General features: G+C 40.2%; 1 protein-coding gene across 1 annotated transcript in view; it reads left to right on the top strand.

Moving 5' to 3' along the window:
* ZC3H11A (zinc finger CCCH-type containing 11A) overlaps positions 1–24,548 on the top strand; it is a 42,271-nt gene that overhangs the window by 9,403 nt on the left and 8,320 nt on the right. Inside the window, 10 exon segments of the mRNA XM_039227423.1 lie at positions 5,702–5,900; positions 6,980–7,099; positions 13,989–14,112; positions 15,082–15,285; positions 15,397–15,513; positions 15,777–15,857; positions 16,672–16,782; positions 17,833–17,895; positions 18,226–18,324; positions 20,353–20,421. Coding sequence (XP_039083354.1) covers positions 5,847–5,900; positions 6,980–7,099; positions 13,989–14,112; positions 15,082–15,285; positions 15,397–15,513; positions 15,777–15,857; positions 16,672–16,782; positions 17,833–17,895; positions 18,226–18,324; positions 20,353–20,421 — 1,042 coding nt within the window. The 5' untranslated portion in view covers positions 5,702–5,846.

The raw sequence follows: 24,548 nt of genomic DNA on the forward strand, positions 1-24,548 counted from the left end.
CTCTTTGCTTTTTATTACCCTGGAATCTTTTTGTATGAAGCAGAAATTTTTTTTTCAAATGGGAGGCCATTTTAAATTTCAGATGCCACCTTTTTCATAAATCACATTTATTCATGAACTTGCTTGAATTCTCTGGCTCTTATACTCTTTTGAGAATATCACATTTAAATGTTCTATTTCACATCTGTAATATCAAGTACAATAAGTCCTGTTACTCCTTTTTTTTCTTTTTTTTAACATTTGTTTATTTTGAGAGAGACAGCATGAGTGAGCAGGGGAGGGGCAGAGAGAATCCAAGCAGACTCCCTTTTTGAGACTTTATCTGAAACTTCCAAGTCCTGAGATCTTGAAATTTACTTTGAAAGGACAAATCTAAGGTCATAATCTTCCTTTTAAATTCTGGTGCATAGCATTTTGTCTTTTTGCATTCAGGGATTCAGATGATGTTAGGTATCAAGTCTGATTTTGTTATAGTCTGCATTTTCCTAGAAGTCTGTGTGATTTTATCTTTACTCCTTGGAATTTGGAATTTTCAGCATATCGGTGGTATAGTAGAGATGTCTTTAAGTTTTTTTTTAAGCAGTCTGTACACCCAGCATGGAGCTCGAACCCACAACCTGAGATCAAAAATCACAAACTTCACAGGGCGCCTGGGTGGCTTAGTTGGTTAAGCGTCCGACTTTCGCTTAGGTCATGTTCTCGCGGTTTGTGGGTTCGAGCCCCGCGTCAGGCTCTGTGCTGACTGCCAGCTCAGAGCCTGGAGCCTGTTTCAGTCTGTGACTCCCTCTCTCTCTGACCCTCCCCTACTCACACTGTCTCTCTCTTTCTCTCTCCTAGAAATAATAAATTAAAAAAAAAAAATTACACACTTCACTGACTGAGCTAGCCAGGTACCCCAGTAAAGATGTCTTTAAAGGAATTTTCTGCCTAGAATTTGACCTCTTTTAATTTATAGACTCAGATTCAAAAAATAAAAAAAGACTCAAGTTTATTCAGTTTAGGGAAATTTTGTTATATTTTATTATTATCTCTACCAGTTTCATTGCTCTTTTTTTTTTTTTTTTTTAGATTTTCCATTGTATAGAAATTGAATCTCCTAGGATTATTTCCATGTTATATATACATATATATATATCTTATATTTGATGTTTTGCATTCTGGAAGATATTCTGACAATGATATCATACAGTTGAGTTTTTGTGTTTTTCATCAGTGTTTATTCTGCTACCTGTTCTTTTGAAATCTCTTGAAGGAAGAAGCTAGAAATTTGAGTTTTCTTAATTTTTGCACTTTTTTTATTTTTGCTCTTTTTTATAGGAATATATTCCTCTGTGTCAAGCTGTGTCCTTACTGAGAGCATGAAGATGATAAAAGAATTCCTCCTTTCTCCTACATTAATTCAGGAGAGGGATAGAAGAGTTACTCCTTTTGGCTTCCTACTTTCACTGTTGAAACGTGATCAGGTGGGGCTCCTGTGTGGCTCAGTCGGTTAAGCGTCTGGCTTTGGCTCAGGTCATGATCTCATAGTTCGTGTGTCTGAGCCCCGCGTCGGGCTCTGTGCTGACAACTAGCTCAGAACCTGGAGCCTGTTTCAGATTCTGTATCTCCCTCTCTCTCTGACCCTCCCCTGCTCACACTGTCTCTCTTCTCTCTCTCTCTCTCTCTCAGAAATAAATAAAACATTTTTTAAAAAAAGATCAGGTTTTTCTTGGCATCACGAAAAGTTTTTCCTTCTAAAACTTAAGAAATTTATCAGCATGCATCTTGGTTTTAGGTCCTTACAAAGTTGGGGTAGTACTGATTACTGTCAATTTTTTTTTTTTAATATTTGGGGATGCTGTTTGTTTTGTTTTTGCCCATTTTCTTGAATAGCAGTTACAGTCTTTCTTCCCCCTAGTGAAAGTTATAGAAGTTCAGTGTGTAAAACAGACATATGAAGGAACTGTTCTGTTGAAACATTAGTAAGGCAGTGCCCATCTACTCCATACTCAGCCTCCATGCTCTGCATCCCTCTGAGGGAGTTTTGCAGAGCCTGACTTAAAAACAAACCAAAAAAATTCACTCTAACTTGCAGGAATTCGTGCTATTTTGCTACTATTTCATACCATTTTGTTTGGTTACTGTGTTGGGGGTTCCTGAAACCAGCAACAGTTCTTTGGGATGTTTTCAGGATTGAAATTGACCTCTAAACATTTTATTTTCCTTTCTAAAATTTTTTTTCTTTTGTAAAAGGTTTTTATTCTTGTCTCATTAATACTTTTTGCACATGTGTCATTGTAATTATTTGACTACCCCTTAGAGTCTTGATCACATTTGAGGTAGTGTTTTAAATTACCTCTTGGTGTACCCCCAATTGCAGAACACACTCCCCGTGTTTAGGGTCAGGGGAATCCTACCAGCAGATCAGTGAAGGTCCTGTGAAAGGTCCAATCCTTGTCCCATTCTGTAGTGGACCTGTGATGGGCAGGCCAGTTAGGACAGACATGTTTGTTTACTATGTCTATGTGCATTGTATTAGAAAATGTAATCATATTCTGAACAAAATAATAGCCCCCTGTAATCCTACCAATCACCCTGGTAGTAACTACTATTAACAGTTTGGTCTATGTTCTTCCAAACTTCTGTTGTTTCATCTTCACCGGCACTTAGTGGTGACGGTGTTCTGGATTTTCGCCATTCTGAAAGGAGTTTGCAATTCCCTAATGATGTATGATGAACATATTTTTTTTGTATGTTTATTTGCCATCTGTGTATCTTTGGTGAAGTATCTGTCTAGATTTTTTGCCCATTTAAAAAAATATATTTATTTTTGAGAGAGAGAGTAGGGGAGGGGAGGAAAGAGAGGGAGAGAGGATCCAAAACAGGCTCTGCACTGTCAGCGCATAGCTGAACATGGGGCTCAGTCCTACTAGCTGTGAGATCATGACATGAGCCAAAATCAAGAGTCTGACACTTAACTGAATGAGCCACCCAGGCACTCCTTTATGCCCATTTTTAAATTGGTTTGTTCATTTTCTTATTGTTGAGTTTTAAATGTTCTTTTCACATTTTGGATACCTGTCCTTTATGAGTTATATAGTGTGGTTTTTTTTTTAATATTTTTTTTTGAGAGAGAGCATGAGTGGGGGCTGGGGGTGGGGGCAGAGAGAGGGAGACACAGAACCCAAGGCAGACTCCAGGCTCCGAACTGTCAACACAGAGCCCAACGTGGGGCTTGAACTCACAGTGAGATCATGACTTGAGCCAAAGCTGGTGCCCCTCAGTTACGTATTTTGCAAAGATTTTCTGCCAGTCTGTGACTTGTGCTCCATTTTCTTTCTTTTTTTTTTTAACTTTTTTTATGTTTATTTTCAAGAGCGAGAGAGACAGATCACAAGTAGGGGAGGGGCAGAGAAAGAGGGAGACAGAATTTGAAGCAGGCCTGAGGCTCTGAGCTATCAGCATAGAGCCCGACACAGGGCTTGAACCCAAAGACCATGAGATCGTGACCTGAGCTGAAGTTGGATGCTTAACCGACTGAGCCATCGAGATAAACCCTTCCGTTTTCTTTTTCTTCCTTCCTTTCTTTTTCTTTCTTCCTTTCTTTTTCTTTTTTCTTTCTCCTTTCTTTCTCTTTCTTTCTTTCTTTCTTTCTTTCTTTCTTTCTTTCTTTCTTTTTCTGTCTCCCTCCCTTCCTTTCTTTCTTTCCTTTTCTTTCTTCTCTTTCTTTCTTTTAATGTTTTTATTTATTTCTGAGAAAGAGACAGCATGAGCAGCGGAGGGTCAGAGAGAGAGGGAGACACAGAATCTGAAACGGGCTCCAGGCTCTGAGCTAGTTGTCAGCACAGAGCCCGACAGAGGGCTCGAACCCACGAACCATGAGATCATGACCTGAGCCAAACCGAATGCTCAACTGACTGAGCCACCCAGGTGCCCCGTGTCTTCCATTTTCTTAACAGTGTTTCCACAGAAGCCTTACCAGAAGCACCTTTAATGTTCATGTTTTCAGCAGCAGTTTCTTCTAGGCTTTTTCTATCAAGTGCCTCAAAACTCTTCTAGTTTCTACCCATGACCCAGTTTCAAAGTTTCTTCCACATTTTTAGGTAGCTTTTCAGCCAGACCCCATTTCCCAGTACTAAAATCTGTATAATGTTGCATATTACCACATAGTTCCATAACTTTTAAAACTTTAAAAAGTTCCATAACTTTTTAAAACAGACTCCAGTTTCTGAACATTTAGGTGTTTTCTTATTATTAGAAGCAAAGTGATGGTGAACTTGGTTGAATATTTATCTTGGGATAAATTCTAGAAATGAAACTGTGAGTCACAGTATGCAAATTTAAAGGTTTTAGTTAATAGGTTTAGTGGCAGACTCTTAATTCCAAACTTAGGTTGCTGACTTCAAGGCTGGTTTTTATTGTGGCCTGCTGTTCTTGGATTAGGATTATTAGTGGGAGATAAGATTGAATTGAATTGATTTCAGGTTGTAGATCAGTGTTTCTGAAACCTGGTCTTTGGGTATATGTGAGTTTATAGAAACCCTTTCCAAATTCTGGCATGTGCTCTTATCATGTGTTTTTATTTCCGTAGAAGCTTTCTTGAACACTTCAGTGTGAGGGTGGGGAAATGGCAGGAACTGAGGGTGGGGGGTTTTGGTGGTTTTGTGTAAGCATTGTTTATGGGAAGAATCCCAAGGATGACTTTTGCACCTTGTTGTGATTGGTGTACAGCTCCTTCTTTGTCAACCATGATTTCTTCTTTTTTAATTTTGCAAATTTTTTTAAAGTTTATTTTTGAGGGGGGGGTCCATGTGTGAGTAGGGAAGGGGGAGAGAGAGAGACTTCAAGCGGCTCTGCACTATCAGCACAGAGCCTGATGTGAGGCTCAGTCCCACAAACTGAGATGACCTGAACTGATACCAGAAGTTGGATGGTTAACCCAGTGAGCCACCCAGGCCCCCCATTGTGCAACTCTATCTTAATTACATAGGCTAGTTCTACAGATGTATTCTGCAGTATTGTTTCATCAGTTATTCTAGTGTGTTTTTCCCACCTACTTCTATACTTTTGAAATAAAAATGCTTGTGAAAACATTAGAACTTTTGTCAGATGAAAAAAAACCTAGTTTGTCAGAAATGTAGATTTCACACGTATCTTGTGTCAAATAATGTAAATCCCATTAATAATCTAAAATGTAGATTATTGGGGCACCTAGGTGTCTCAGTTGGTTAAGAGTCCAACTTCAGCTCGGGCCATGATCTAGCATTCTGTGAGTTTGAGTCCCGTATGAGGCTCTATGCTGACAGCTCAGAGCCTGGAGCCTGCTTCATATTCTGTGTCGCCCTCTCTCCCTCCCCCTCCCACTCTTGTGCTCTTTTTTTCTTTCTCTCTCAAAAATAAATATTTAAAAAAATAAAATGAAATGTAGATTATTTATTGAATTAGCAGTGCTTACTTAATTTTGTGTTGAAGTCATGTAATGAGCACTGTAGAGAAAACCAAAGAAGAGCATGGCTATCCTTAACAAAAATTTTACATTATAAATGAGAAAGTATAATATTCACATAAGAATAAACTGTTAATCAGTGCTCACTAAGCCCTGGATAGGCAATTACATATTTATACAATTAAAATTTGGTTTTAACAGTTTGATCTCAGTTGAGGTGGAGGAAGTTGGCAGAATTTATCTGACGTACTTTAATTCATTGTCTCCTCATTTTAGGATTGCATTTTAAAGACGATTTCTGTGATTGACTTGTCTTTTGGAAGATTAAGCCCACTCCAAGAGGACTTGTAGCTGGTCCTCGCCTTGAGGAAGCAGTGGCTTGTTTTCAAGAAGCCACTTCGAATCTAAGGATCTACCCAGCATGCCTAATCAAGGCGAAGACTGCTATTTTTTTTTCTATTCTACATGTACCAAAGTAAGAATTGGCATTTCCAAATCAGTTCTTTTTATACTTTCTCTAATAAAATTTGATAAGATTTACCCAGTATATTAAGTTTTTATGTTTTGTTTTGCTCAACTGTTTAATATCTGGTACCTGCTACCATTTTTTTAAAAAGAGAATAGCACTCCTGGGAGAATTCCTTGTTCCTCCTTGTTTTTTCTCTTCATTTATGCTTTTCATGTTCTACGGGAGTGGAAAGGTCTACAGCACATAGTTGTCATTCACTGTTCTCTTGTTGATAATTAGTCTATTCAGAGCCACTTCGGAATTAGGAGTACTTTGGCCTGGCTTGCAAACTTGACTTTTATTTACTTTGTTTTAAATGAATGAGTGGGTAGTATTGTACTTCTAGAAACTATCGTGGGTTGAATTCTACTTTTTTCTTCAGATTTCCTGCTGAGTAATCAAGCCATTCTTCTAAATATGCTTTTGTAGCATTTTTGCTTTTTCTCTGTTAAAACTTCCTGTTTTTCTGCTTGATTCTTCTGCAGCTAAGTTTAGATCTATCCATTTTTCTGTTCCTTTATGACTAATTCTATAATTGTATATGTTAAATTTTTTTTAATCATTTTGGTGCTATGTTTAAAATAATCAGTTTTGAGCAAAGCTCTGATCATATATAGCAGTTTGCACAGCAGTAGTGTTCTGTTTAAGATATTACCATTGTATAGAGTATATAATGAAGCAGGGAATTACACTTAAATCCAAATCTCTTAACTTTCTGATTTTCCATCAAAAGCTAGATATACAAATCAAGATGTGTGAAATGGTTTTGAAGACCTGTAAAATGTATTTTTTTTAAGTGTACCACTTTCAGTACTCCCACTTACCTTTTTGAACCCCTCTTTTTGACATCTCAGCTTATGTCACTTATGTTGTCAAATCAGATGAAGGATACTGTCAAGGAAATTATACATTTGTTGATCTCAGGTTGTTCTTGTCTTCCCCCTGCACTGTTTTCTACCTTGCCTGTTTCTCCTTACCCCTTTGTGTTTGTCCAGATGCCAGGAAACTGTTTTGGTACCACATTTCTTTATTCTCTTTGTTTACAGGGTGACAGCTGTCCATTCCGTCACTGTGAAGCAGCACTAGGAAATGAAACTGTTTGCACATTATGGCAAGAGGGGCGCTGTTTTCGACAGGTGTGCAGGTTTCGGCACATGGAGATTGATGTAAGGTTTCAGTTTAATTATCCCATTACTAGTGATGTTAAATTAACCCTGATCACCTCATTAAGGTGGTGTGTACCAGATTGCTTCACTGTAAAGCTTTTCTTTTTGTAACTAACACAAATTTTGTGGAGAGGTACTTTGAGACCCTGTAATTGCCCCATTTCCTACCAGACTTTCCATTTTTTCCACTTAGTTATTTATATTCATGTGAACTCAAGGTTTTCTCTTTTATTCAATGTGTTGCACTCCATTACTGTCATTTTTATCAGATTGACCCAGATTTGCCCTTCAGGCTGATTTTTGTGTCCTTTTGATGTTTTCATCATTCTTTGAACACCTTTTTGCTTACTGGCCTAATAAGATTTTTTAGGCTCATCCTGTATTTTTCCTTCTCCAGCCTTGGAATCAGCCATTTCTCTAAGGAGCCCTAGATCCTGTTAGTGAAGAATGATAGATGTATATAGAAGTAAGATTTGGGCAGCTCCTGGAGTCTCACTGCTTCCAGGCCTGCAGTGGACAGAACGAGGGAGTATATAACTGTATTTATCTATATACACACGTTTACCTCATTATTTATTCTTTATGTCAGCGTATTGAATCAAGAGTTCACATAGATGGCTTCAGTTCACCAGCATTGCAGGGTTTAACATAGGCTTCTCGTTTTCCATACTTATAACTCTCTTTTCCAAAAGTAAGAAAGTTGCGTCCCACTGTCCTTAATATTTTTTTTTTTTTAATATTTTTATTCTAGGAGAGAGAGAGAGACAGCGTGAGCAGGGGAGGGTCAGAGAGAGAGGGAGTCACAGACTGAAACAGGCTCCAGGCTCTGAGCTGGCAGTCAGCACAGAGCCCGACGCGGGGCTCGAACCCACAAACCGCGGCGAGATCATGACCTAAGCGAAAGTCGGATGCTTAACCAACTAAGCCACCGAGGCGCCCCCCACTGTCCTTAATAATAACTGATTTTATCAGTCCCCTGAGCAAGCCAGTATTATACCATAGCCTCCTCCTTCCTCTCAGGCTCTGACGTCACCCACAACGCTGCTGCTCGTCCACAGGGACAGTTTTCTCACCTTATGTTGGTTCCAGCAACCCTGTAACAAACCTTTTCCTCTTCCACCATGAGGTCTTCATCCTCCCCATGCTCAGACCCCAACATACTGCTCTGGACTCCTCTCCCCATGGATGCCCTTTGCACACCTTTGGTCTCTGACATCTGTGTTGGACAGCCCTCCTGTGTGAGATGCCTACTTTTCTCACCTTGCGTGTATTCTGACTCCAGCAGGTCTCCACTTGGGAAGACCCTTCCTGGCTCACCCAGCTTGGACATTGTTGCCCATTCCAGGCTGGCCCTCCATTAATACACACTCCTCCTCCTACACTGGGATCCCTTCTGCACGGAAGCCTTGCTCACCCTGCTTGGTTACAGCACTGTGCTGGCCGCCCTTCCAACTCCTCCTGGATTTTGATACCCTTGGCCTGTTCCACACAATGCCTTCCTCATTCAGCCAGCCTCTAACACCCTGCTCTGGACCACATGCCTTTTCCTCTGCCAGCATGAATGCCCACCTCTCCTCTCTCAGCCTCACCTAATGCCTTTGGACTACATTGTTTGAAGGAGGTGGGGAAAGAAGGAAGAGACTGACTATGCAGTTTATATGCCTGGGGTCATAGAGCTACTCCAGGTGGCCTCTAGATTTATGGCCTCTTAACTGCATTCTGTGCTGCCTGTCTTCTAAAGAGCAGGGAATTCGCTAAATATATTCAGAAAAATACTCTGCAGCTTTTGAAAATTAATGTTGTAACATTGCTGGCAAAGTGTAAATTGGCACAATTCCCTAAAAGGTGTTGTGTGTCAAGGTCTCTAAGAAGATCTACATTTGGAAGGGCTCCTGTGTGGCTCTCTTGGTTAAGTGTCCAACTCTTGGTTTCAGCTCAGGTCATGATCTCACAGTTTGTGGGTTCAAGCCCCACATTGGGCTCTGCTGACGGTGCAGAGCCTGCTTGGGATTCTTTCTCCCTCTCTCTCTGCCCATCCCTTCCCTGCTCATGATCTCTCTGTCTCACTTAAGTAAATAAACTTAAAAAAAAAAATTGACATGTATAGATCCTCTAGAACTCATGAAACTCAGCATATAGTTATATTTCAGGGCCAAAATTTATTACAGTGATGAGGAGGTACACTGATCATTAAAGAAAAAATGACACAGGCAGAATCTGGAAGAATCCATGTGTGGTTTTCTTTTATGATCTCCCTCCCAGGAGGGGTCACACATAGCACACACTTGCCCCAGCAGTGAAAGTGCAGCACCATGTGTGAGATGTCCCTGCCCAGGGAAGCCCATTAGAGACTCAGCATCCAAGACTTTTAATGGGGAGAATCATGTAAGCACCCTCCACCTATCACATTCCAAACTCTAGACTCTTCAGAAGGATGGCAGGTGTTCACCCTGAGACTTGATATTTGCACAGTCTAGGCACCGTGATCAATTAACTGACTAGGAACATTCCAAGAGCCAAGTTCCCACATGCCAGCCAAGGGTCAGCTGAGCAAGTAGGCTGCCTAAGGAGAGCGGCCTTTGGGCTGCATTTTCAAAATTTCTGTGGCAGGGTGGGGGGGAGGGTTGTTTTGTTTATCTTTGTGTCATCTGTGCTTATATGTGCAGAAGGAGATAGATGCAGAATCACTCATTGTAGCATAATTAGTAATGATAAAATATGTGAAATCACTAACCTTCATTTAAAATAAATTTGCTACATTCAGGAGCGCCTGGGTGGCTTACTTGGTTAAGTGTCCAACTTCAGCTCAGGTCATGATCTCATGGTTTGTGAGTTTGAGCCCCATGTCAGCCTCTGTGCTGACAGCTCAGAGCCTGGAGCCTGCTTTGGATTTGGTGCTTCCCTCTCTCTCTGCCTTTCCCCCACTTAGACTCTCTCTTTCTCAAAAATAAAGCATTTAAAAAAATTTTTTGATAAAGTGAATTTGCTACATTCATACAGTGGAGTGCTGGGCAGGTGTTAAAAAATTTTTAAAGGAAAACAGTTGATAAAGATTGGTATATATTGTCAGTGAGAAAGCAAAGGGTAGGATAAGGTGCATTATATGCTATCATTTGTGTAAAAAAAAAAAGAATTTATATTTGTTTTTCATTTGCATGTGTATTTTTAAAATCTCTGGGAGTATAAAGGGGAAACGTAGGGGCACCTGGGTGGCTCAGTCAGTTAAGTGTCTGACTTTGGCTCAGGTCATGGTCTTGCGGATTGTGGGTTTGAGCCCCGCATCAGGCTCTGTGCTGACAGCTCGGAGCCTGGAGCCTGCTTCAGGTTCTGTGTCTCCCTCTCTCTCTCCATCCCCTGCTCACGCTCTGCTTCTCTCTGTCTCAAAAATAAACATTTAAAAAATTTAAAAAGATACTTTAAGGGGGGTGGGGGCATAAAACACTGGCCATCAGGGAGCGGGGACAGGAATGGAAAGGAGCCTATTACTGTAACCCCTTCTGCATGCAGTTGATTTTCATTATTCATGTTTGCAAGTTCCCCTTCTCGCCAAAGTTTATTTGTAACCCCCAAATCAACACTCGTGATGCTTTCATGGGCCATCTGCAGATGCATGCAAGAGCATTGACAAATTTGAGTCATGGCGACTTACACACCCCCAGCTGAGATTTGACAAGGTGACACTCTGCTGGCTTGTTTCGGTTCTCATATACCATAAGCAAGTGTCCTTTCTGGGGTCTGTTTAAAGCTTCGTGTTTTGCATTTTTGTCCTTTTTGTTAGTGATTTTGCTGATTAAAGTGGCTCCCAAGTGTGGTACTGAAGTGCTGTGTGGTGTTCCTGGGTGCGGGGAAGTTTGGATGTGCTGTATGTGGAAAATACCTGCATTAGATAAGCTTCAATCGGTTGTGAGTTATAGTGCCCCTGGGCTTGAGTTCAGTGTTAATGAATATATTAAACAAGGTGTCTTTAAACACAAACACACCTGCAGCCAGTGCTATATTGATCATTTGATAAAACTCGGACCAGAAGCTTGAGGGAACCTGACTAACTCTAACTCTGTATTTCCCTTAGGACCAGTCTTGTTCCCTGTTAGCTAATTTAGTGTTTGTGGTGACTTCATAGAACGTAACTACTGCAAATAATGAGAGTCAGCTGCATGTCTTTGGACCATGTGCCGTATTACTTTTTAAACATTAAGAAAAAATTCTATAGGAGAATGTTACTATGGAGGGTCTGTTGCTAAATGAAAAATGTATACAATTAGATGGAATACTTTTGTTTTAAGTGTACATGTAGACATTTATAATTTTTTCTTTTCCTTTTTCTTTTTTTTTTAGTATACTATGCCCAGCACAGAGCTTGAACTCATGACCCTAAGATCCAGAGTCGTAGGCTCTATCAGCTAAGCCAGCCAGGCACACCTTTAGTTATAGATATAGATACAGATACCTGTTTGGAGAGAGAATTCCGTATGTCTCATCGGGTGATAGCATAGCAAGCTTTTATTAACATTTTCCAAGTGTTTTTCATTGTGCATTACTTTTCATTTAGAAGAAAATCCAGTGGAGCACCTGGGTGGCTCAGCTGGTTAAATGTCCAATTCTTGGTTTCAGCTCGGTTTTTTTTTTTTTTAATGTTTTATTTATTTGAGGGGGGAGGCAGCGTGAGCAGGGGAGGGCCAGAGAGAGAGGGAGATACAGAATCTGAAGCAGGCTACAGCCTCTGAGCTAGCCATCAGCACAGAGCCCGACACAGGACTCGAACCCATGAACTGTGAGATCATGACCTGAGCCGAAGCTGGACACTTAACCGACTGAGCTGACCAGGCGCCCCTCAGCTCAGTTCTTGATCTCAAGGTTCGTGTGTTAGAGCCCCACATTGGACTCTGTGCTGACAGCTCAGAGCCTGGAGCCTTCTTCACGTTCTGTCTCCCTTTTTCTCTTTGCCCCTCTCCTGCTTGTGGTCTCTCTCTCTCTCTCTCTCTCTCTGTCTCAAAAATAAACATTTTTTTAAAAAGAAGCAAAATCCAGTACGTGTGTTAAACAGATTAGATAAATGTTATGTGACTTGTGCACCTAGAAGATACCGTACAGAAGTCATCCAGTAATTTGAAAACAGCTTCCAGGAAAGAAGTAAAAACTTAAGCAAAGACAGAGCCAGGAGCATGAGGTTCTGCCTTAAGGAAGGAGTAAATGAATAATTGTTACTTTTGTCTAAAAAAGATTAGTAGCTATTATGCTTTCTTTTGGGTGTGCCAAGTAACTGATAACTTCTGTCCATTTCTTCGAAAGGTAAAGGTATTTGCTCTACTGTTTAAAAATAGGTAATCACGCAATGTGGCAGTAAACTCAGGACATCAGTTTTATAAGTACTTTTTTTTTTTTTTTTTAAACCAAACTGCCTTTCAGAGATGTTGAGCTACTTTTCATCTCTGTTGTCAGTACATGGGGCCCTGTGACTCTCCCACATCCCCACTGACACGGTGTATTATCAGATAATTTCTCAATATCATCAATTTTCATCTTTGCCCTTTTTGTTGCATTTAAGGATCTTTTTATAGTGGTAATTGATTATCTGCTTTTCTCTTGCATATTTTTAGCTTTTTGAAGTAATGCTGTTATTCTTTCCTAGAATTTTATTTATTTATTTATTTATTTATGTTAGAGCACACGAGGGAGCACGCATATGTGCTCAAGTGGAGGAGGGGTGGAGGGGGAGAGAGAGCAGGCTCCCCGCCCAGTGTGGAACCTGATGCAGGGCTCCATTTCAGAAATGTGAGATCATGACCTGAGCCAAAATCAGGAGTCAAATGCTCACCCAGCTGAGCCATCCAGGAGTCCCACTTTCCTACAGTTTTAAAGCTTAGGTTGCTTATTATAATGAGAGCTCCAACATAACCCAACAGATGTGATTCTGTTTTCCCCCTTTATCTCTTGATTGTCGCTAACCACTCCCTCGAAACTCCTCACTAACCTGACTGCTCTACCACAGAGAAGTTTTGCCTGTTTTGATCTCAGTATCAGTAGAATAACACTGTGTGTACTCTTGTGTCTGGCTTCTTTCCATTTGCAGTGTCGTGTTAAGTGTAGCAATGGTTTATGCCTTCTCAGGGCTGGGTAGAGTACTCTTGTATGAAAAAACTACAGTGTATTTATCTGGCATTGATGGACATTTGGGTTTCCATTTTGGAGCTATTACAAATAGTATTGTACACATGTGTACATGTATGGGAACTGATGTATTTCTGCTGGGCATGTATTCTGTGACACAGCAGTTTATTCTAGATGTGAGGGTGTTTCTTTTCTCATTCCCCTTCATAAGAGTGCAGTAGCTGGGGAAGGAAAATACCAGTCCTTAGTGTGTGATATGTGCCTTACTTAGAGAAATCACTAAAGGGAAAATTGATCTCAAAGCTATGAACTCTGAGCTTCAAATAATAACTGCGGTTTAATGAGTCCTTTCTATGTGCTAAGGTTTCATCTACGTTATTTCACTTATTTCTTATAATAAACTTAAGTAGACAGCTACTCTTACTGCCATTTTATAGCTGAGGATACTGAGACTTAGAGGCCATCACATAGCCAGTAGGTAGCATAATGTTATCTTTGATTCCAGAATCTTAACTAATATATTATCCTGCATCTGTAAATTCAGTGCAGGCATTTAGAGGTTCCAGAATGAGGGCAGGGAGGAGACAACAGCAGATGAACTCCTTCCCTTCCCACTTCATCTCTCCAACAAGCATAAGGAGTGTCACTCTCAGCAGCCCCTCTTCCTCATGCTCATAGTCAACTCACATACCTCAGAAATTATTCAGAAAACAAATGACCAAGTTAATACAGGTCACAGCTCATTTTTTATTTGAAAACAATGTGTTTTTTCTTCTTATAGAAAAAACGTAGTGAGATTCCTTGTTACTGGGAAAATCAGCCAATGGGATGTCAGAAACTGAACTGCGCTTTCCATCACAACAGAGGACGTTACGTTGATGGCCTTTTCCTACCTCCAAGCAAAAGTGAGATATGTTTTTAGTTTTAAAAGAATAGTTACTATTTAATGAACATCTGCTATGTGCAGTGTACAGAGTACTTTAAATACACTGTGAGAACAATTTTATTTCCACTTTAAATCAGGGAACTGAACTTTTAATTAAAGTTAAATGACTTGTACATAGCCCTGCTCATAAAGCAGTATCATAATCATGATTAAAACTTTGTCACCAAAAGCCATGCTGCTTCACAAATGTTTCTTAGCATGACAGTTTAGATTATTATAGCTTTGTTTCCCATTTTCTTATCAGACCCAATGACTTTTTCAAAAGAAACTTGATTCTCTGGGCCAGGGTTTAACAGTTCTGGTCCTCCCTCTGTTTTATAAAATAAACTTTCATTGGAAGGAAGCCATGCCTATTCATTCATGTATTTTCTATGGCCAGATTTTACGCTCCTGCTGCAGAATTGAAGAGTTGAGACACAGAGGTCTACAAAGCCTGATATCTTACTGTCCATCTCTTCATAGGAAGGGTTTGCCAATCCTGCTTATATGATTAAAATTTGATGGCCACACATTTTGGCTCCTGTTTAAGAGAAAAAAGTGGGTTAGCTCCTCTCTGGTTTGGTTCAAAAGTGTTAATATCTACTATGTCTTTTAATAACTACTTATTTGTTGAGCAAAACCCTCAAATTTCAGTATTAAATGTCTAGAATTTGCAAACAATTTTATGCGTCTGGCCTCCAGATTAATCTGTGTTTTGAACACCTACTTTGGGTGTGTTTATGTACAGAGAAGTGTAGCTGAAAAAAAGTGTAGCCCTAGTTTCCCTTCCTGGGAGTGTAAAACTTAATTGTGAAAATGGGGAAATCAGGTATACAAGGACATAAGTGCTCTTGAGGAAAATGCACCAAACTTCCATGTGTTTGGAGATTTTTGATGAAGTGGGACTTTATCTCCTGTTTTTAACTTCTGGCTGATGTTGTACCTCTAGCTGTGCTCCCCAGTGTGCCTGAGTCACCAGAAGAGGAAGTGAAGGCTAACCAGCTCACAGTTCAGCAGAACAAACTATCTGTCCAGTCTAATCCCTCCCCCCAGCTGCGAAGTGTTATGAAAGTAGAAAGTTCAGAAAATGTTCCCAGCCCCACCCATCCACCAGTTGTAATCAATGCTGCAGATGATGATGAAGATGATGATGGTGAGTTTCAGCTTTTTCTCTAAGGCAAATAAGTGACTGGGGTCATTTGGTGAGTTAGATTCAGGATTAGAGCCTGTTAATCGCACATTTGCCTTACATGTTGATACGTAGATCAATTTTCTGAGGAAGGCGATGAAACCAAAACACCCATCCTGCAACCACCTCCTGAGGTTCACAATGGACTACGAGCAGCTTCTGCCCGCAAACCTGGGGCCAGTTTGAAACCAGGTGAGGAGAGGCTGTGTTGTTGATGGTGCCTGCCCGTGAGTCTTCCAGCAGTATTGAATGTGCCCAGACCGTTTTAAATAACTTGGGAACGTTGATCATGATCACCACCACCTCTGTCTCCTCTGCCTCCACTCCATGCACAACCAGACTTACATATGCTGTCTCTCATTTGTCCAGAAAACATTTGCGTGCTTGCTGTGCACAAATAAAACCCAGAGGGCGTGAGGCATTCGTTCCTCATGTGGTTTGTTTGCATTTCTCAGGTGAATGTTTGAATTTTGGAATAAAAACCCTTGAGGAAATTAAGTCAAAGAAAATGAAGGAAAAATCCAAGAAGCAAGGTGGTAAGTCATCAAGTTTGACATGGTGGTCAGATTTTGCTACAGGAGAATAACAGGAGTGCTTCTTCTAAGAAGGACGCTTGGCAGCAGCTAGAGTGAGCACATGTAGTTTGTTTGGAGTGAAGCACCAACTTCTTGAAATCAGGGCTGCTTTTTAACTCAGAGCTAGGTGTGGACAACAGTTCTGGAAAGAACTGCTCTGTCCTGAGAAATACAGCTCCAAAGAATGGCATACAAATCATATTAAGACAGGAAAAACTTGATTTTTGAGTTGATGAATTCTTCTCAGGAGCTGCTACAGTTTTCTTCTAGAGCTTGTCTCAGCCTGGTTGCTCTATACTTCCAGCCCTAAAAACTACAGATACAGTGTGAAACATAGTATTTAGAGAGGATCAAGTGGTTGGTTCTAAGTACTCCCTTGCTAAAGGTTGTTCTGTAGGAACCTTGGAGCTGTGTTTTACAGACAATTAAAATACAGATTTTAAAAGGTTGAGTTGACACATGCTTGGTGGCTGGTGTGCTTCTGAGGTTAACTTTAGGATGCTAGCCTTCTTGGCAAATAAAAGAAGGTTAGGTGCCTAAGTCACTGAAAACAATTTTATATTTTACTTTTACGTTGTGACCGAGGCAGGTAAGACATGGGGGTTCTCTCTTCTCTTGCCCCACGCTAATTCACTATAGGCAACTCAGCTTGCCTATGCGGGACTGGCTTGGAGTCTGTGTCAAACTTAACTGGGCACAAAAAGAAAATTTCTTGGCTTGTAGTAGCTTTATTTTTTCATAAATTATTCGCTGTTCTCTGACTTGTTTTATTCAGAAGGTTCTTCCGGAGTTTCCAGCCTTTTACTCGAACCTCAGCCCATTCCTGGTCCTGAAAAAGAGAATGTCCGGACTGTAGTGAGGACAGTAACTCTTTCCAGCAAACAAGGTGAGATACAGGTCGGTCTGGGTTGAGAGCTGTCAGGCTACTACTTTTAAATAACTGGGAGAGCAAAGTCCTAGGGCATAGCCAACCTTGGATGGATTTGCAGGAAGACTTTAGTATGTTGGTTAGATACAAGGATGAAAAGAAAAATCAGTGCATTTGACTTTTACTTAAAAGGTTAAAATTCTTGTTCAAGCAGCTCTCACATTTATGTATACTTAATTCTTATATTCACCCCATTTATCTGTATCCATTCAACAGATTTATTGACTTCCTGTTGGGGGTCAAAAACTATAATAAAGTCTTTAAGCTATAGGAAATTGGAAGTGTTTTCCCTTAATAGTTTTCAGTGTGGTAAGAAATAATGACACAAGTAAGTGTAGTGTAGATACATTTAAATGTGCTGTTCAGACAACAAAGAATTAGAAGAAAGAGAGCTCACTTTTTGCTGGTAATCAAAGTTCTGTACGAGGGTGACCAGTGGAGTAGACTGTGATTTCATTGAGTGTATCGAAGTGCACAAGCAAAAGAATAGCTTGGGTTTTATAATCAGTTGGTTAGACACAACCTGTGTTCATATACAGGCTACTGTTAAAATTAGGACTGTGTTATTAGTTCCCTTTGGGCTGTGCATTTGGCTATTTAAATTATTTAATAGGGCCCCTGGGTAGCTCAGTCAGTTAAGCATCCGACTCTGATTTAGGTCATGATCCCATGATTCATGAGTTTGAGCCCCTCATGGGGCTCTGTACTCACAGCGCAGTCTCCTTGGGACCCTCTCTCTCTCTCTATCCTTCCCCTACTCTCACTTTCAAATAAATAAACTTAAAAATTTTTTCATAGGTTAAATCTTTCCCCCCCAAGGAGATATAGTCTTTTTAAATTATTATTAATAATTTAATTCCAATGAGATACAGTCTTAATACTGAGATCTGATTTTCAAGAGACTTCCTGGGTGGACATAATTTCAGAGTATACTTTGTAACCCATTATTAGTTACTGAATACAGAAAAATTGGCTAATGGTAGAGAAATTCTGTTTTTGCCATTTCAGGAGAAGAACCCTTGGTAAGATTGAGTCTAACCGAGAGGCTGGGAAAACGAAAATTTTCAGTAGGTGAGATAAATTTTGTGCAGATCCTTTGTTTTGTGTTTATGCATCAATATTGTGTGTCCTCCAGAACTCCTTTGTATGGATGTCACATTGATACTGGTTTGCTGGTCCCTCTGAGTTTCTTGGCTGCAAGAACTTACAGAATTTCTTTATGTTTTTCACATGTGCTGGGACATTTGTATTCTCTAACATTGAATTCTAAGGAAGCTGGTGAATGAACACCATATAAACACAGAATACTTAACAATTCTTCTGCATTGTCTGTTTGCTTATGTTTCTTAACCTTGCTGAAGATTGATTTAAACTCTTAAACTAAGTTCTGTCTGGCTGTAGGTGGTGACAGCGATCCTCCGTTAAAGCGTAGCCTCGCACAGAGGTTAGGGAAGAAAGTTGAAGCTACAGAAACTAACACTGACAAAGCACCAAAGAAAGGTACCTTCATTCTAATACACTTTGTGCATGCGGGTGTGTGTGTGTGTGTGTGTGTGTGTGTGTGTGTGTGTGTAATCATGACAGTTCTCTCTAGTAATGTTATCAGGGACAGTTTGCATTCTTTTTTTGTTCAGGTAAATTAGATTATCTTGTGTCTGTATTCAACAAACATTTTAATGTTTACTCTGCTAGATTCTAGGTAGACACCGCTGGAGAAAATAAATACCATCACAGTCCTCAGGAGTTTATAAGATAATGGCAGATGGGGATACTTCTATATATTGTGATAAATTCTGTGACAGAAAAAGTACACAGTGTTGGGCACCTGGATGCCTCAGTCATTTAAGTGTCCAACTCCTGATTTTGGCTCAGGTCATAATCTCATAGTTTGTGGGATTGAGCCCCGCCTCAGCATGGAGCCTGCTTGGGATTCTTTCTTTCTCTGCCCATCCCCCACTTGCATGTGCTGTCTCTAAAATAAATTTTTAAAAAAGTACACAGTGTTATGGGAGCACATAGGAAATGCACCTTTATTACTGTCAAGGAAGGGTTCCCAGGTTGAAGCCTAGATCTGAAACATGAGTTAGGAATTAGCCAGGTGATGTTGAACGGCCAGAGGCTGTGTCCAGGCAGAGAGAATAACATATGCAAAGGAGAGAGAAAGAGCACATATGGGCGTGCGGGTGAACAGAGCAGAGGGAGAGAGACCATCTCAAGCAGGCTCCACCCCCAGCATAGAGCCCAACGTGGGGCTTGATCCCACAACCGTGGAATCATGACTTAAGCCAAAATCAAAGAGGCAGACACTTGACTGACTGAACCACCCAGGCACCCCCATCTAAAGACTTTTAAGCCATAGTAGAGACTTTGGGCTTAGCAGCAATCCATGGGAAGCTTATGAACAAGGATCAAAAGCTCAGATATGCATTTTAGAACCATCACCCTGCCTGAAAGATGGAAAAAGGTTAGAAGGAGACAAGAGTGCTGTCTAGAATATTAGTTAGCAGGATGTTAAAATCGTCTGGATGAGAGGAGTTAGTGGCATAGATACAGTGGTCCTGGAAGTTGGCATGGAGAGATATGGACTAACCTGAGAGATGTTTGGGAGTTACAGTGACTATGTGGTTGAAGTTCTGTTTACAGAAAGAACTCCGGTTTGGAATTTTTTCCTTTTATGACTTAGTGAAACATTGGTGTTAATTACTATTAAAAAAAAAAAAAAAAGTGTGTGTGTGTTTAGTTTTGAGGGAGAGAGCACGAGCAGGGAGGGGTAGAGAGAAAAAGGGATGGGATCTGTTGCAGGCTCTGCACTGACAGCACACTTAACCAGCTGAGCCACCCAGGCGCCCCCAAGAGGCTTTGATGAGTAGATGAGTTTAGAGGCTTCCTTTCATTCTCAGAGCAAATAGAAGTTATTCTTTTTTTAGGCAGCCCTTTTTCTCCTTCCCTGTCATATTGAAAACTAAAAAGCATATTTTAAATAGATTGGAGGCATGGGAGCCTTTTGATGCCACTAAGATTTTAGAAGGCTGTACAATAACAAAATTATTTCCCAGAATTCAGTAGTTTTTGCTCTTCAGATCTAAAAAAATTTTCTTTTAAACTTTCCAGAATACTCTAGGGAATCCATGATTCACGTAGGTCTGCTTTGTGGAAAAGAAAATTTTTAAGATCTTAAGAGATCTTTTTTTTTTTCCTTAAAGAATTTGCATTAGAAGACAAGCATAAGCCTAATTTGTGAACTTTGGGGGGGGAGATTCTGGGGCACCTGAGCGGCTCAGTCGAGTGTCCGTTTGATTTCAGCTTTGGTCAGGATCCCAACATCATGGGATCAAGCCGTTTCAGGCTCTGCACAGAGCATGGAGCCTGCTTGAGATTCGCTCTTCCCTGCTGATGAGCTCGTGCGCGCGCTCTCTCTCAATTAAAAAATAATAGTAATAATACTAATGAAGAAAAAAGTCTGGGTTCAACTTTTTGTTTTTATTTTAATATTTTAATTTTTTTTTTTTTTTTTTTTTTTTTTTACAGTTCATATTTCCAAATAAATGAAGGAGCGGTTAGGCATGTCAGCTGGTCCAAACAGTGAGGAGGCAGCAGGTAAGTAAACTCTAGAACCAACTTCTGTTATTTCTTTCCTTACCATAACAATTTAAGTAATTAATTACTCACTGGTATGAATTCTCTTCTTCAAAGACGGAAAAACGGTTAGTTCATCATAGCGTTAGTAGTAGGAAACTAGAAACCACTTAAATATCCAACAGAAATTCAATTACGGTAGGTAGGTACCAAAGTGATTATTGTCATAAGTCACGTTTTTAACCGTAATGATGTTGAAAACTTCTCTTCATTGTATTGAATGAAGAAAAGTTACAAAAGAACACATAGTGCTTTTGACCTTTAGATTTAGAGTAAGAACCTTATTTTTGGAGGAGGAGGATGTTTATTTTCCTATTCTAAAAACTTATTCTCAGGAATAACATCCTGGAATTCTAAAAACTTATTCTCAGGAATAACATCCATATATATGAGATGATTCCAGTTTTGTAAAGATAAAACTATATGCCTACAAAGAACACTGCAAAAAATACACCAAAATACTAGTGTATGTTTTATTTGAGTTTTGAGGTTTTAATTAAGCATTCTAATTTTCTTCCCTATATTTTGTAACTCTTTCTGTACTCTAATTTTTAAACTTTTTTTTGTTTTTGTTTTAATTTAAGATTTTTATTTTTAAATAATCTCTACACCCAATGTGGGACTCAAACCCACAACCCTGAGATCAAGAGACACATGCTTCACTATCTGAGCTAACTAGGCACCTCTAATTTTTAAACCTTTTAAATTTGAAAGTCTAACTGCTTAGCGTAGATATATGTATACAATTTAATGAGTAGTAAAATGAACATGTACTCTAGCGGTTCAGTTTTTTTATACATTGCTAGATTTAGTTTAATGCTTGCTTTTTCTTTTAAATAATCTCTTTGCCCAAAGTGGGGCTCAAACTCTTGACCCAGAGATCAAGAGTTGTGTGCTCTACTGATTGAGTCAGCCAGGTGCTCCTTACTTTGATGCTTTTTAGTTTTTATATCTGTGTTTATGAATCATGTGAGCATGTGCCCTTCTTTATTCATCCTATCTTTATCTGGTTTGTAGGTTAGGATGTTGTCAGCATCCTAAAAAGGGACTCTGACATCAAACATTCTTACCCTTGTAAAGAACCTGAATTTATTCTTCAGAGGCTTTTAGTTGGGATTTTCTTTATCCCTCCCTACTGTGCTGTGACTTTAGTATGATAGATCTAAACATGGAACTTTTTGTTCATTCAGCCCAGTAGTCAGGTAGGCTCTTCAAACCTAAGGATTTACCTTCTTTAGTTCTAGAAAACATTCTTCTAATTTCTTGGAGTATTCCTTTCCCACTCTTCTTTTTAGTTTTCTCTTTGTGGAATTCTTACTAGACAGAGGTTAGAACTTTTAGACATAGGCTTCACATGTCTTTTAATCTTGCCTTCAAATTCTCCATTCCTTTGGTTTTTTTTGTTTCTTTGTTTCTTGTTTGTTTTGGGGTTTTGCCTCACCTTCTATGCCCGTTGCTTGGCTTTATTTTCTAGGTCAGGAATATAGTAAATATTTTAGGCTTTGTGGTCCGTGGTCTCCATCGCAGCTACTCCACTCGGCCATTGGGGTGTGAAAGCAGCCTTATACAATATGTAAATGCATCCGTGCAGCTACATTCTAACAAAGCTGTATTTATAAAATTGAGACCATGGCCAGATTTGGCCCAGCAACTATAGTTTGTTAAACCTGTTCTAGATGGCTGATTTTTGACCAGGTTGGTCTTTTATTATTATTCAGTTCCTTCTGTTGGATTTATTTTTGCACTTGTGTTTTTATTTTCCAAGACCTTTTTTTTTGGCTCTCTGTTTTCTCCCTATTTTATAGCCTGGTTTCAGGCAGCTCTGGAGTTTCTAAATTGAACCTTTTAAAAAATGTGTAAGTGTATTATTTGGTCATCTTCATCACTTTTCTCTGTTTATTTTGGTTCACTTTATTTTTTTATTCTTAGAGAATACACAAGCAGAGGGCAGAGAGAAAGAGAATCTTTTTTTTTTTTAATACTTTATTTCTGAGAGAGAGCGTGAGCAGTAGAGGGTCAGAGAGAGAGGGAGAGACACAGAATCTGAAACAGGCTCCAGGCTCTGAGCCAGCTGTCAGCATAGAGCCCGATGCAGGGCTCGAACCCACGAACTGTGAGATCATGACCTGAGCCGAAGACAGACACTTAACCGACTGAGCCACCCAGGTGCCTCAGGGAGAGAGAATCTTAAGCAGGCTCCATGCTCAGCGCAGAGCCAGACACAGGGCTCGATTCCACAGTGCTGGAATCATGACCTAAGCCAAAATCAAGAGTCAGACACTCAACCAACCGAGCCATCCACCCAGGTGCCTCTGGTTCACTTTTAATGTTACTGCTATGTTATAGCTGTAAGTTCATAGCCTGGGTTTCCTGTATGGGTTCTAACCAGCTTTTTCCCATGTGGTCCTCCCTCCTGGCTGGGAGACACGAGTAAGGTCTGCGTAAGTGGGGACAGTATCCCAAAAGGCAGTAGTGGGGGTTGCAGGCTGGAGGCTGGGGGCTTATGCCATTGCCACAGTAAGAAGTTTTTTTACTTTCAGAGCAGAGCCACTTTCTTTCCTTGCCTAGCTTTACTTTTTCCTCTTCTCCCCTGTTCTTTTTCTGCTTGCTGTTTGTTTCATCTTCTCCCTTCAGCCCTGACCTCATAATGTGCTCCCCTCCATGGCAGATTCTCCTCGATTTAGGGAGCAGTTCCCAGGATAAGGTCATGACTGGTCTGGCTGTTCTATAAGACATTCCTTAAGTTTCTTTCTTTCTTTCTTTCTTTCTTTTTTTTTTTCTTAAGTTTCATCATGAAAAGGTCTTTATTTTGAGAGAGAGCGCACAAGCATCAATGAAAGAGAAGGAGAGACAGAATCCCAAGCAGGCTTCGCACTGTGAGCGCAGAGCCTGATGTGAGGCTCAGTCTCATGAACCATGAGCTGAAACCAAGAGTCAGATGCTTAACTGACTAAGCCACCCAGGTGCCTCCCATCCTTATGTTCCTACCCACTGTTGTTTTTCCTGCTAGTTTGGCAGTTTTTCTTTGGCTCTGCTGGAAAGAACGGATCTCACTCCTACAGGGGTTGGTTTTTTTTTTGTTCTTTTTGTTTTTCTGTAAATTCCAAGGGCTGCTGTCTGATCTCAGAAATCCTTCAACATTTACGCTCTGCCAGTGGCAGCCCTGTTTTCCGGTGCTATTGTGGGTTTCTTCTACTTTTATTATCTTCTCAATCGTTTTTGATAAAATTTTGGAGTGGAGAAACAAGGTCTTCATGTCTCCATTCACGCACTTCCTTGGAGTGGTAATTCTGAGATCAGTCCACCGTCTTCAGATGGAAGGATTTTTATTTGAGAAACCTAAGGAAGTGATTCAGTGCCTGTTTGAGTGCTTTCTATGTACAGCTACTGTACTGAAATATTTCAGATAACTAAATATAGCCACTTCTTACGATGTATCTAGTGTGGTTGGAAATAGCACTTGTAGTACTGTGTGAGCAGTGCTGTGATCAGAGAAATAAGCTAGATTGGAGGGTGTCAGGTTCTAAACCGAACTCAGTTAAAACTAACAGCAGGAGAATGAGACCAGTAGGGAATATTCTGTGTAGAAGGGACGGCACATTCAAGGGTTCAGAAGGTGAAACCAAGTGTGATATGTTTAAGGTTGTTAAAGGATATTTGGGGGTTTTGAACTTTCATGAAAAGCTGTCATTCACTTATCAAATGTGTGTGTAGTGTGTACAGTCTCCCAAGTTTTTCTTGTTTTTCCCCACATTACATCATTCTTTTAGCCCTTCAGTAACGAGAACAGGCCTATCTGTCAGTGTGAAATTTGCTCTTTTAAGCAGATGCAGAATGTTGAATATATCATTAAAAATAGCTCTTCAGTGGCATGCCACTCTCCGAGCCTTTCACCTCCTTCTCATCCTTCACATGTCGCTTAAGTATTACTTCCTCTGAAAAGCTCCCCTTAAGCAATTCCTAGACAGAGGTTGGGGTTCTTGCCATCTGCTCCCGGGTACCACTACACTTCCCCGTCAGCATTATCATTGTCAGACGCCTGGCTGGCTAACTCCTTAGGACAGAGTGTGACTCTTGATCTCAGGGTC

The sequence above is a fragment of the Hyaena hyaena genome, unplaced genomic scaffold, assembly GCF_003009895.1.
Source record: "Hyaena hyaena isolate Hyena2069 unplaced genomic scaffold, ASM300989v1 scaffold_28, whole genome shotgun sequence".
NCBI lineage: Eukaryota > Metazoa > Chordata > Mammalia > Carnivora > Hyaenidae > Hyaena > Hyaena hyaena.